Consider the following 13,821-nt stretch of genomic DNA (forward strand, 5'->3'; position numbering starts at 1 on the left):
TAGGCACAAAGTTTAGAGTAAGGTTTCTTTAAAAATCAAGATCAGTCACCAGTTTACCTTGTGATCAAATGAATGAGGCATTCCTTCTTTCAAGTAATGCTCTTTCAAATAATATACTTTGTTCTCCCCTGTAATTGCAGAATGAAGTTGCCTCGATAACCCTGGTGGGCTGCTCAGAGCAGCAGGTAATAATAAAGGTCCATTAAAGTCAGGAACAGCTCTCATTTTTTAGAGCTGAAATATGTAAGAACTAGAGACAAAGGTGAAGCTAAATAAGCTATCAGCCTTTTTTTTTTTTTAAGTATTATTATTCGACCAACCTTATCTGCTTTAATAGACCAACAGGTTAACTAGCCAACCAGTCGTGTTCACATGAGGACTAAGGGCTATGAAAGGCCATTAAAGTGGATTCTAATTACAGCTCAAAAGCAGGTAAACAAGAAGTTTTGGTCACGCTGACCAACACAGAAATTCAAAATAAGAAATCCTGTTTATACCAGTACCTGCTCATCTTTCAGGTATGGAAATACTGGTTTTGAAAGAAGTAATTTTTTTCCACTTTTTTCCCCCCCTCCAAAAGGCACCTGTTCTATAATTCTAGGAGACAACTCAACATGCAGCTTGATGTGAGTGGGACCACTGGCCCCACTGAACTTCCCTGGCAAAACAAGCTCTCCACAGTTCACAGAATAAGTCATGCTATAAAAACATTTTTTTCACACAGAATTCAATGGCACCCAGCTCAGAGTGGAAAGAGGTCCTGACAGCTTGGTCTCTAGGGGAGCTGTGAGAGATGTCTGGAGGAACAAATTAGAACAGTGGGTCCGCAGTCAGTTTGACTCTGAAGATAAGGTATTCACAGCTTTTGTTATTCTGTAAGTTCTACTCAGAACCATTTCCCTTCATCCATTTCTTCCTAGTCTCCTCAAAAGTACAATCAGTTTTCCTGATGATTTGGGTCAAGAAAGCCATGCTTTACAGCGTGGAGTCCTTTGTGGAGAGTAGCAGGTTAATCCCACTGTGCTTGTGGTTTATGTTTGACAATACCTACTTCTAACAGCATATTTCTAGCAAAAGGTCTCTAACCTGTGAATGACAGAACCTCAGGCTTTCAGGCTTGAAAGTGCTGTTCCACCTGGTTACCAGAGTGCTTTGGAAAATAGCTGTTGGATTTAGCTAGTGACTGGATACAGGAAAGTGTCACCAATTCCTAAATATGATTTACACAACATCGCCATCAGGAATGCAGTGATACAGCAGCAGAACAGTCTTGGTATTTTCGGTGTAGCTGTTTCCATTTAGTTGAAAGCAAGGTGAGGAAGACAATCATATCTAATGAGCTCTGAAGAAAGGTGAGTGGTTTGTAATTCCAGCTGCCTCTAAAGCCATGTAACATCTACAGATATTATCCGGAAACATCAATTACTGGGGCACAGCTGATAGCAAATCCTAGAAGGAATATTCCATCTCATGCTTCAGCAAGTCAACCAATCTCTATCACAGATCTGGATAATACTGAACTTGAAAGTAACTTTGTATTTGGCTTCTGTGAGAATTTTCACCCTTTCTTCTGAGTTATTTGGCAGATGTTAAAACAAAAAATAGTGGAAGGACGCTAAATAAGGCTGATCTGGGTCTGAAAGCAATTTGTATGTTATTAGCTGAATATTTTCCACACATGTATCTATCATATTGTGCCATACTGGCAGTTCTGTGAGCAAATAAAAATATTTTAAAAAAGGGGGGGGGGGGGGGGGGGGGCGGGAGGGGATAAGGAAGAATGTAGAAAAGATTTGTTGAAAATCAAAATTAATCTGTAAGTAAAAAAAAAAAAAGGCAGCATAGGCAAATATAACTTTATACATGTTGACATTCTGTACTGAAGTAGAAAGTACTGAAGTAGAAAGTACAGGCAAGAACTGATTATAGTTTTATTACAGTGATCTCATCAGCATCCCTTTAATGGGGATGTAGGTGTATATAACCACCAATTTCTCAGCATGCTGCACTAGTATAGATCTCCCTTTGCTGCTGTTAGGTATGCAAAACACTTATACTCCTGTAGCATTTTATTTCTTCAAAGAACACTACAGTTCCACATAAATCATCCCTGTACTTCCTTTGGGAGTGGAGGTAATGGCATTATTTTAATTTTAGCAGAGACGTTTGGTGACTTGTCAATAAGAACGCAATTATATGTAGAAGTAGAGCCAGGTTTAGGACTTGGATGTCCAGTTTCACTTGTTCAGTCCACAGTATATTTGCTTTGAATTCCTTTTCCTTAATAACGTAATATTAAATTAAATTTCAAATGTTTCTAGATGTTTCTACATCTAGTACCCTCAAAATCAACTTCAGCTGTCAATTAAATAAATTTTCTCACTGATTAAAAATGGTCAGGGGAATCAGAAAGCAGTATGAGGTCCAACACCCTCTGGATATACAATTTCTCTGTTTGAGCACAGTCCAGTCGGTCACTGTCTGCGTGGTTGTAGAGTCTGACATCTCTTTTCAACTGCATTAGTAGGCATATGCCTATCACAGAGGCTGGTATTCCAGATCAGATGTGTGCAGCAGCCTCTACTTGTCAAAATCTCGTGTCACTGACAGATGCCCTTACACCTGCAGTTTGGCTGCACTCAGACTACAGAACATAAGGACTCTGAGCAAGCTTTAGCTGGGTGAATTTAAGTGTGAGAAGAAACTGGGGCTAGTCAGTGCCAAGCTGTGGCATTTCTCTTCTAAATTCCTGCTTTCCTGTAAGAGCGAATGTTTGGTTTTGATGAGATCTGCTGGGTTACTTGCCGGTTTTATGTATGGGCAATGGTCCCTGGGAACAGGTTTTATGAGCCATACAGTTGCTTGCCTTTAAATTTGATTTGTGACTCAAATCACTTTTGAGGTTGAGCTGCTTTCTGCAAGCTTCGGGTCGAGGTATGCCTCTGGAAAGGCGGGGGGGGGGGGGGTGTGTGTGTGGGGGAGGGGGGCTGCTGTGCTCTGACCTCCTCTGGTCCAGAACTAATGAATATGTGTAAATAAGATAAGATTCACTATGAATACGCTCAGACTTGAAGGCTTTTCTTTCCCCAGAAGGCATATCTTCTTATACAGTTCATACTGTTCAGCAGAGTGGAGTTGTGTCAAAAGGGACTAATAGTAATTAAGATGAGAAAACAGTGCTAATGTTATTTGAGGTGATTTTTGTTTGTTGTGCATACAGCCAGGAAGTGCAGATACAATTATTTTTTTTGTAATAGCATCCACAAAATGCTGACAGATTAGATTCCTATGATTCCTCTTTACCTTTGAGTTCCTAGCAAAGACAAGAATTTCTATGCCACTTTACTTTTAAAATAAACCTTATTATCCATTCTTAAAAGAGAAGAAATTAATACCCATATAGAGATGGAAATGAATTTGTTTTTAACACTTATAAACCAAAATTATGCTTATCTTGATTTAAAGGATATACAGGATGTCTTCAGATTTTTCATTCTCATTCTTGATAGTATAAAGAAAAGTACCCATCAGTAGTTTAGGGGGGAAAAATTGCTATTTGTTTGCTGTACGTATGTGGTTTTCTTTAACTTTCTGTAGGCTATTTTATGCCAAAAACTACATGTGATTACTAAGAAGAAAATAAAAGCATAACCTATTTAGATTCGTATTAATTTCCAGGCACTATCATGCTAGACAAAAAAAAAAAAAATCAAAGAAGGGCAAACCTAACAAGCAAGGCATGCTGTGAGTACACCTTTTCCAGCAGGGCAGCAGCATTTTGCATGATCAGAGCAGCGTAAGAATGTTCTGGTAAATCAGACACTTCAGCTGCAATTTGTGCGGTGGGTTAAACATCTGACCTCGCGAGGACAGCAGTAGAACTTAGTAGCATGGGTTAGTGGTGGACTTTAGTACTAGGTTAAAGGTTGGACTAGGTGATCTTAGAGGTCTCTTCCAACCTGAACAATTCTATGATTATATCTGAACTGAAGAAGAACTGAGGCTTTTAAAATATACCTTTGTGCTTTGCAGACAGTAGAGAACACTCAACAGCTATATTTTCTGTGCATAGTTATTATCTATTGCTCATTTTAAAATACTTTATTATATACAGTTATGTTACTTTTCAGTAGATCTATTGTTATAAAAAATTCCCAGAAAAAATACATATTTTTTCCTTTATCATTCCTCTTTTCTGCACCTTGTCGTCATTCCTAAAATGATTCTTCTCTGTGTTGAGTATTTATGCTGCCTGGTGGAATTTCTCCCCTGGGGGCTTTTTGTTACATTAAGCCACTGCAGCAGAGAAAAGTGCAGCAGGAAACCTGCCGGTGCATTTCAACTGCAGACTCGGTGCTGCTTCGCTCCTGCTCTTAGGCTGCTAATGACAATGCTAATGAAAGGATCCCTCAAATTATACACCGTTGGCACTATCTGCCAAGCTGGAATGCAGTTTTGTTTTGTTTTTACTTTAGATGATGAAGGCTTTTCTGCAGGACAGTCTCAATTAGAGTTCCAGTAAGACTGTGCTGCAAAGATGTCAAAGCTTTGACAAGATTCAGTTATGGTGGAACTCAGTGACCGATTCCTTCGAAAGCACAAAAAGTTCAGGGTGTTACTTCCCACAGATAACCCACAGTGGTGTGTGTCTGTTGCCATGCATCATTATTGTTACCACCCATTTGTCTAGCTAGCATCAGCCCCACTATTTTATGAAAATGAAACTCAGGGACAGGTGCAGTAACCTGTGAGAAGTAACCTGTCGTTAGTCTTAAAGATTTGTTACAGCAATTCAAGCCCGCTTTAAGAACAAAATGGCAAAGGAGTCGAGGGCAGGGTGTAACTTCCACCTGTAATCTCCTGAGTTTTCTAAGAACATTTAATTTTCTATATGATGTATTTACTCCTTTATTTCTTTCTTTTAGATGAAAGTGTGTCCTCTCTTAGCTATGTCTGCAACGGTCTGTATGCTCGGAAATCTTTCCTATTGCTTGCTCCCTGTCAAGTTTGGTGCAACCCATGCCCAGCATAACACGCTGCAGAGCGCACCCAAGGCTCTACACAGTACCACGTTTGTATAAAGCTCTGTTCTTTAAACTGCCAATCATAATTTAGCACTGCAAGTGAAGAAAAAAAAAACAAAAGAGTTTTGTTTCAGGATGGCACCGCAAAAATTAGCAGGCACCATTCCCATGAGTGGGAGATGATCAGGTCTTGAGACAGCGAGCAAGGGCTGGGGGCAGTGCTCTGCCCTGATCGCATTAGGCATTACAAAAAGCAGACACGTGCACAGGCACACGGCGCACAGATATACGGCTCTCAGGATTGCAGCAGGGAGAAAGAGGGAAGAAATGTAGACCCAGGAAATGTGGCTAATGAGAACAGACCTTTTAAAATATGGAAATAGAGCATCGCCTGAAAGAATTTGGCATGGAGAAGGACATGAACAGGGTGTTGTAAAATCAGACCAGCATGTGGCCTCACATCCTGTGATTTGCTGCTATTAAGACAGAATTTGACAGCTGTGCTCAAATCGTTCTCTCTCAACGACCTTTGAGACCAGCTTAACTTTTGACCATGCCTATTCTAAGTTTACTAAAACACTTATTTATGTTTTATGAGTTAGTTTATAACAACAAGGAGCTTCTACAGTATTTATAAAGAAGTAATCTGCTGAAAAGGATTTTAACGATGAGTACACTTCACTAGTCCAAGAGGCACTACTGTGAAGGAATTCTAAAACCAGGCCACTTCTCTCTCTTTATGAGCAGTATTTAGGCCCAAATTACTAAAGATTATACAGTCATTGGATACATAAGGAGGAAAAAGACACCAAATAGGAAACACAGAGTTTCAAGAAAGTATGTAGAGGATTATTTGTGTTTCTATTGTACCCAGAGAAGCCACCCTGCTGTTTCAATACAAATAAGTTATTTAAAAAGCACTTCTCTATCCTGTATAGTAAAATAGCATCCTTGCAATCATTGCAGTTTAAAACATCAATGTAAAATTCTATAGTGTACTTTGACAGTGATTAGTAAATATTAATATTTGCTACAGAAATGTTTCTTCCTTAATGCTTTAAAATATAGGAGTTGTTGCTAAAATGCTTTGAAGGAAGGGCTTTGGTAGTGGTCTTTTCAGGTGCTGGACTACGTGACCAGAGCCTGTCCATGGCCCTGTCTGAGGTGCCTAAATCTGGAGGGTGGATTTTAAAAGTACCGTTGCATTTCTTTAACAGCTCTAGGTGCAATGTGAAATGTTCTGATGTGGATCCTATTTGCATTAACTGTGTGGAATGCCAGATATTCTCCATGAATTATACAGGTTCTCTGGGCTGTAAAGGTAGACATGTAAAAGGCAGAACTCATAAATTTAGCTGCAAAGTTGTTTTTTATGCATGAAAGGAGAAGGCCTCTAATTTGCCAACAGAGAGGCAAGCTGGTATTAGGGAAGGAGGTATGCTATTCTAGTACTATTTCCAGAAAAAATGAGGGTGAGGCATGATAAACTGTAATGCTTTGTTCTACAGACACCTTGCACAAGTCACAGAGCTGCCTGAGTTACTGCAGAAGTATTCAGTGGAGCATAAATGCGGCACATCTTGAGGAACGATGCTGTCACTGTTGTTTAAATCTCCAGTAACTCGCCTGAGCTCACCCTCCTTGTAACCGAGTCCTCACTGAAGCGTAATCGTGTCCTGTCCTGCCCACCACAGCTGCAGGAACAACTTCTGGTTCAAACACAGAAAAGAAGGAAACACAGAAACACCTAACCTTGACAGTTCAGTCCCCCCTAATACACACATCATCAGAAAGTAAAGCTAAATAATGTCAGTAAAAGAAGGAGCAAACAACTGTTTTCTGGCATTCCAAATTAAAAATGCAGATTGAGCTTATGGCAGTTTTTCTTGCCCATTTTGCTATGGTTTGCATGGGGGGAAACCAAGTGGTTAGCTTTCTTTTATATGCCTGAGATCAAAGTGTTCCATGGTGATATTGAAAGAGAGGAATAATTCTTCAAGCTTGCAAAATGATACGGAAGCACCAAAATACACTTGATTTGAGCTTATTAAGGGAGCACTTTGTAACAGACAAACTGTAGTACTTTGTTTCTAGAACTGATTTTTTTTTTAAGCATTTAATAGGGTAGTTTCCATGGCAACTTGAACTGAACAGATTGTTCATTGACTTCAGTGCATTTCTATTAAACATCTTTTCTCTGTAGTTAGGCCTGCCTCTCCAGCTCTTTCATCTATTTGGGTGCTCATGCATTATTGTTTTTTTGCAGATATGCTTAAACTGAAATGGACTCCACCTTTCTCTGCTCTTTAACAAACACAAACGTTGAGGGACAGTTTCACAACTGTTCTCTAAGTTTCCAAGAGTGCATCATCTTTTCTGTGTCACACTCGTTTTTAATCAGTTTTCCCTGTAGTTTCCCTTTCCCAAAATCTGTGGTTCAACTTCATGCCACTGTCTACCAGTGAAAGAGAAATGCACACCGCAGAGACGTTCAGCATTAGGAGCCCAAAGGGCTTCTGGATACTTGTGGTTATTTTACTCGGACTTGTAATTAATGCTGCACAGCATATGCAAATAAAACTGCCGTTATACCAGAAGGCCCCTATGTTCTCAAGTGAAGAGAAAGCACGATTAATATAATATATTGCAGGTCTGATCCCCTTAAATAATTTAATCACTCTGTCCAATTTTGAAAGGCAGCTTTAGAAGTCCCAATGAAAGTTACTCCTGCTAATGGAAATGCACGGTTTACTCTTTGCCATATTGTAATGTCAGCCTTGGAGCACTGTGTCTGAAGTGTTGAATAACTTTTGGACTGAATCTTCTAGGTGTAGAGAAAACGGTTATACCAGTTAAAACTGGTATAAAACATTGTAAATACAAGAAAGTGATCTTTGGTTTAATCCATAGAGTTTTAATTACAAGAGGCTTTAAATTTGCCGTTGCTCATGCATTTTAGGAACATTTGGGTTCTGCTTGTGCATTTGAAAGGCTTTCAGGGCCTTTTCATTATCTCTCTTGAATATTCAAGTTTCAAGGTAGGATAATCAGTCAGGCCAGAAATGTTGTTACACTCTTGGTAGCAACGGAGTCTGTTTTTCATCAGTTAGCTTAAAGCTTTCCTCCTGCTCCCCTGCAGCCTAGACTTGTATGTGCTCTGGGTGGGAAGCGACAGCGAGCTGCAAGCAGAATTGTCACTGCATGGCAACAACTTTTAATCAAGAGGTTGTTTCCTCTCGTTAGAATGAGAGTAAATCTCTTCGAGCTTTTTTTTTTCCTCCACTACACTTTGGTTTTGCTTGTTGCTTTTCAAGTGAGCTGTCACATTTTCTAATTATAAAACATTCTGCACTTACATCAAAGATTGGGTTATGCAATTTACTTAATTCAATAGATTGCTTGTCACTGCTGAACAGAAAACCTTTTATTATCTTTCAGTCTTTTTTACATCTACTTTTCCTAGATCTTTGACATACTTGGGAAAAAAAACACACACACACACACACACACACACAAACAAAAACAGTCTTTCCTTTGCATATGCCATTGCGTTTACCTAATTGCACAAGTAAATGCGGTCTAACAGTGGGAGGGCACAGAAGAAATACCTCAGTTATAAACTGGTAGTTTCCCTTGAGGCACAAAAATGTGTTTTCATGTTCTGTAGATTTGAAAACATATTTGCTCTGTCCCCCAAAACACAGAAAATACAAAAACATTAGAGATATATAAAATATTTTAAAGAATTTTACTTGGACTTTACCTGCTGTTCATTACCTTGATTGTCATATTTCCCAAATTTTTAAGATTTCAATTCCACAACTACTTGTTCAGGAGTGTATTCACTCCACGATCACATAACTGTATGTTTTAAGTTCTTCTTTAATTAGTCTAAATATTCCTCAGACTAGCTAAGATTGTCTTGAAAGCCTTGTTTTCACAAGAATATAATTGGATGCTCGTTTGTTCTGGAAGTCTTTTATAGTATTCACTGACGTGAATTTTTTTATGCTCCTTTTTGGCCTGAATGCACTTGAAATAAGCCAAATGGTAGATTTCTAATAAAAAATCCAGTTCTTAAAGTTAAAACTTGTCTGATCTTTGGAAACAAATGGCGTTATATCAACAGCCTCTCTGTGAAAGTTGAGAAATTGAATGGCAAATAAAAATGAACACGGTGAGCAGTGAAAACCTGCCTCCCACTTGAGGACATTCCGCAACAAAAGGTGCTCCTTGTTGAACCAGCCAGGCACTGTTCATGGCAGCGAGTTCTGCAAACTGAGAATGTTCTAAAAAGCCCAGGTCTTCCCTCATCAGAAGCTGTGCCCTTGCAACCAAACGTAAGTGGCCAAAAAGATATTCCTGTGTCTTAATATAGGTGAAAATATTCATCAGCTTACTGTGCTTTGTTTCCCAACCAAGTCATGGGTAGTGTAATCGTTGCTCCAGCTAAGGGTATAAGGAGCGCTACCACGTGGATCTTTGGCTGGTTCACCTGGTAGGCATTCCTAGTGAGAGGTACTGACTGCTTTTGTGTTATTTTTTGGTCGGATATATTTTGGGCAGTCATTCTAAACAGCTAGCTTATTCTTTCCGTAATATGGGATCTGACAGCTAGAGATCTGAGAGAGAACAGAAATTAATATTTGTGTTTTGGAAAAATGTTTGGTTTTTATTTAAAAATAAAGTCAGTATTTCCCTTTTGCCTTTCAGTGCTGTAGGGACATAGTGATCACAAGTGTTCTAGGTCCTGAGGAATTCATGCATAGCCAGTAGAAAACAGGTCAGCTTGTTTTTAATTGTTACATGAATTAAATTAAAAAAAAAAAAAAACTCAGAAAAAGCTTGAGTTTTGTATTATACATACTTTAAAGGAATGTTTGATCTCCTCTGTGTATTCATCTGGAAAAGCTAGAAAACTTAGTCTGAGCTAGTGTTGCTTTGCACTGTTTCACTGGAAGGTAGAGTGTTTCTAAAGCACTTTGCTGTATTTTGGAGCACTGCTAGGTGAGGTGATGACTGCACGGGGAGGGGAACCACACCAGGGGTTCTCCTTGTTCCTGCCTGTGGGTGGGAGAGGTGATTCTGGCAGAAGCAGTGCATGTCCTGAAGAACTCGGATAATACCTCACTGGCTTAAGTTTACACCGGAGAATTTCCTACCTCATTCCAAGAACGAATAAATGCAAAGGTGTCTGTGTATGTCTGTTTCAGTTGTGCCAAGTGCTACTCATCCTCAGCTGTGGCTTTGTCTTCAGTACGCGCTGTGTACCGCTGTAACCCCCAGCTTCTCTTGCTCAGTGACTACCAAGATGTTCTGCTAAAACTCAACCATTTTTAGCAGCTCAGCTGTGTAAGGTTGCTTAGAAACAAGCCTTCTTATCCCCCACATTCTCATGACACATTTCCTATGCAATAACATCACTGCATGACACATTTGTATCCAGACAAGCGTTCTTTTTCCACTTGAGATTCTCAGTGTAAAGGTTGTTAGTGCTTCACACAATTCGCAAACAGCATGCAGTAAATCACTGGAGTATTAAATCACTGCCACAATCAAAATGAGCTCAAGTTTTGAATGCAAGCAGTTTTTCACTCCTGAATTTAGTTATTGATCTTTTCTTCCTGAGAGTAATTTCTAATTTTGTTTTTCAGCCTGGCTAACTGAAAGGTATTATGAGTGTATGGTAATCTCTCCCTTCTCTGCTTCGGTATCGAATACTTGCATCGTAACAAAATTTAGATCCTAAGGGCACGTCTGCAGTTGCTTTTTCCCTTATTTTCTTCATATCTGTGTAAAAGAGCCCATATAAACTGGCCATAAGAATATTATCAATAGAACTATTTACACTTTTTAAATGTCACTAGTAAGTATCAATTAGATCTACTTGCAGCTGAAGATGGTCATTGTCAGCCACTTGGCATTTGCATATCTCTTTATGACTGAAGGATTTTTAGCACTGTTTTTACTTAATTCTCCTTCTCTGTTTGGTAACAGTGATGCACTCTTTCCAGTATGGCAATGTGTTCATCTGGCAAAATAACAAAAAAAAGCTAACAGCCACATCTGGCAGAAGGAAAAATTCCTATTCACAAAGACAACAAGGTCCCATCATAGTCTTCTCATTTAGTCTCACATAAGAACCTCATGCAACTTCATTCAAAGCTACAGTCAGTGCTTTTATGGACTGTGCAATGTATCACTGGGGAAACATAGTTGGAAATTATAAATTAGTACAATTTTCATATATTTCTTAATGTTATTTTGTAAATGTAAAGCTCCTTGTGCATGTTATTTTAACAGCATTTCAAACGTTATGAACCAAGAGTGTAATTTCCACAGTGTTTATACTCTGCCAAAAGGACGTCTTTTGTCAATAAAAATGCAAAATTTAGCATCAGCAGAATCCAGACATGATTTAAATACATATTCCTGCTTTATAGGACATAAAGACCTGTAAAGACCCTGCTCTAAACAACAAGTACAGTCAAGACAGATGATGAGAAACTAAAGAGTTTTCTGGGATAGAGAATGTTTTATGAAGGATTTATGAAAGAATGGAATTTAAAATGGGATTAGGAGACAAAAGCATGCTGTCTGCTTGACAAGAAGACAAACTGAAATAACCGTGTCAAAAAGAACAGTAAAAGGATCAAGAATTAATAGGAATCAATAGGGCTAGAACATGCAGCATGTTGCAGGTGAGAACAGAGTATTGCACTGAATACAGTGAAAGAAAATGATTGAATGAATGGATGGTACTGGATGAAATTCAGTTTTCTTGGTCCTGATTTTATCGCTAGCTTTGAAATTTCACAAGAAGAGATGTCTTTCTGAAATAATGGGGAAAGAGATGAGAACAGTCTCAACTGCATTTAAATGGATGATAACAAACACTAAGATTCTTGGCCAAGTTGCTCATAAATCTGGGAAAATAGTTGTAGTATTTGTGAAGAAAGCAGAGTCATGCAAAATTGAAAGGCAGAAACCAAAACCTACAAAACCACCACCCTGAAGTATGGCAGTGTGATAGGCAGATAGCTTTAAAAAGAAATTCTTTTTAATTATAAGTCAGTCGTTTAGTGCTTTAACAGCACAGTAACAAGAGTAATGCTTAGCACAGTAACAAGAATAATGCTTAGCACAGTATCCAAGCCATGCTTCCTCTCATAGGACATTTTATTTTAATTCTAGTACAGACTTGTATCTTCCACTGGCTACAGAATCACCACATGGTTGAGGTTGGATGAGTTGGAAGGCAACCTGCTCCAGTGCTCAGTCACCCTCACGCTTTGCTGATGTTCGGATGGAACCTCACGTGTTCCAGGTTGTGCCCGCTGTCTCCCACCACTGACCAGAGCCTGGCTCTGTTGCCTTTGCACCCTCCCTTCAGATTTTTGTACACATCAATGAGACTTCCTCTGAGCCTGTTCTTCTCTAGGCTGAACAGTTCCAGCTCCCTCAACCCTTCCTCACAGGAGAGATGTTCCAGTCCCTTCATCATAGTGGCCCTTCACTGGACTCTCTACAGTAGCTCCATGTCTTGAACTGGTGAGCCCAGAACTGGATGCAATAGATATGGCCTTATCAGAGCTAAGTAAAGAGGAAGTATAGGCTGTATACAGACTTTGATGAATAGAAAAGCTGATTTCAACACACTGTAAGCATTTGTGATTATTTTTATAAGGACTTTTTCAAGAGAAGTATGTTTCATTTGGTTTTAGTTGTTCCACTTTTTTTTTTGTATTTTCATCCCTCTTTTGAAAATTGTTTTATTCTCTGTTCTTAAATATATAGTAGGCTTGCAGTGCATTCCAACAATTGTTTGCAATATTTGGCAACACTTTGAAATTCACAGAGGATTCTTAGCAGTGTATAGTAATGGAAGATATGGGCTCTTAATAAATGTTCACTCTTCTCATAATCAGAAAGCAACATTTGTGTGTCACAAATTTACTAATATTGCACTTAAAAGCACTTACACTTTGCTACACTTGCAGTTCAGCTACCCTGCTTAGACAAATTGTATAGCAGTATATACATAATGTAGAAAACTCGAGAGAGAGAGGCCGTATATACATAAAATTACCTGGTCTTCGAAGTCAAATTCTGTATAAGCAGTATCTCCAGAATCCATAATCAGACCGCAATCTAGTTCATTTGGTCCTAAAATAGGAAAGAAAATTTGACATTAGAAACATATTGGAAAATTCCACTTTCAGTGATGAAACACTCTGCTATTTCCAATTATCTGTATGTATGCAAGAACTGTGACCCAAGAATTTATTCAGATGTGCTAGAATACCCAGGTGAACAGTATTCCATTAACAAAGCCTTCAAAGCATCCATAAAAGCTACCACAAATCTTAATAAGGGACAGGTCTACTAACCAGTGAATTGTTTCAGCTAGCTTGCAAACTTATTGGGCAGCGCGTTCCGCGTGCCATGACTTGCAATTGTAACACTGCCATGGGAATCTTAGCTTAGGGAAGAATACAAGCCACAGTTAGGGAACATAAAGGAAGTACTGACTAATCAGCAATTAGCAAATATGGATACTGGAGTGACGTTGATGGGGGACTAAAGCAGCGTGCTTGCAGCAGCAATAGTCCTTGTTCCTCTCCCACCCTTTCCAAGGTGACAGTGTGGCTCTGTCCCTTTGGTCCATCATCTTCCTGTGTTGGGATCAGTAAGTTGTGCAGCCTCTTTCACTTGGGATGACAAAATTCAGTTGCTGAGAAGACTTGAGCTGGCTGAGCTTTACCAGCTTAGATTCAGCTGGACAGCCGAAGGTGCA

At 39.1% G+C, this 13,821-nt stretch overlaps 1 protein-coding gene across 2 annotated transcripts in view; it reads right to left on the reverse strand.

Moving 5' to 3' along the window:
• Positions 1–13,821, reverse strand: part of AK5 (adenylate kinase 5) — a 94,931-nt gene that overhangs the window by 27,078 nt on the left and 54,032 nt on the right. Inside the window, exon 8 of one of the 2 annotated variants that reach the window (XM_040566097.1) lies at positions 13,108–13,190. In XM_040566097.1, coding sequence (XP_040422031.1) covers positions 13,108–13,190 — 83 coding nt within the window. The remainder of the gene's footprint in view (positions 1–13,107; positions 13,191–13,821) is intronic. The other variant, XM_040566098.1, reaches the window with a different exon arrangement.

The sequence above is a fragment of the Cygnus olor genome, chromosome 8 (genome assembly GCF_009769625.2).
Source record: "Cygnus olor isolate bCygOlo1 chromosome 8, bCygOlo1.pri.v2, whole genome shotgun sequence".
NCBI lineage: Eukaryota > Metazoa > Chordata > Aves > Anseriformes > Anatidae > Cygnus > Cygnus olor.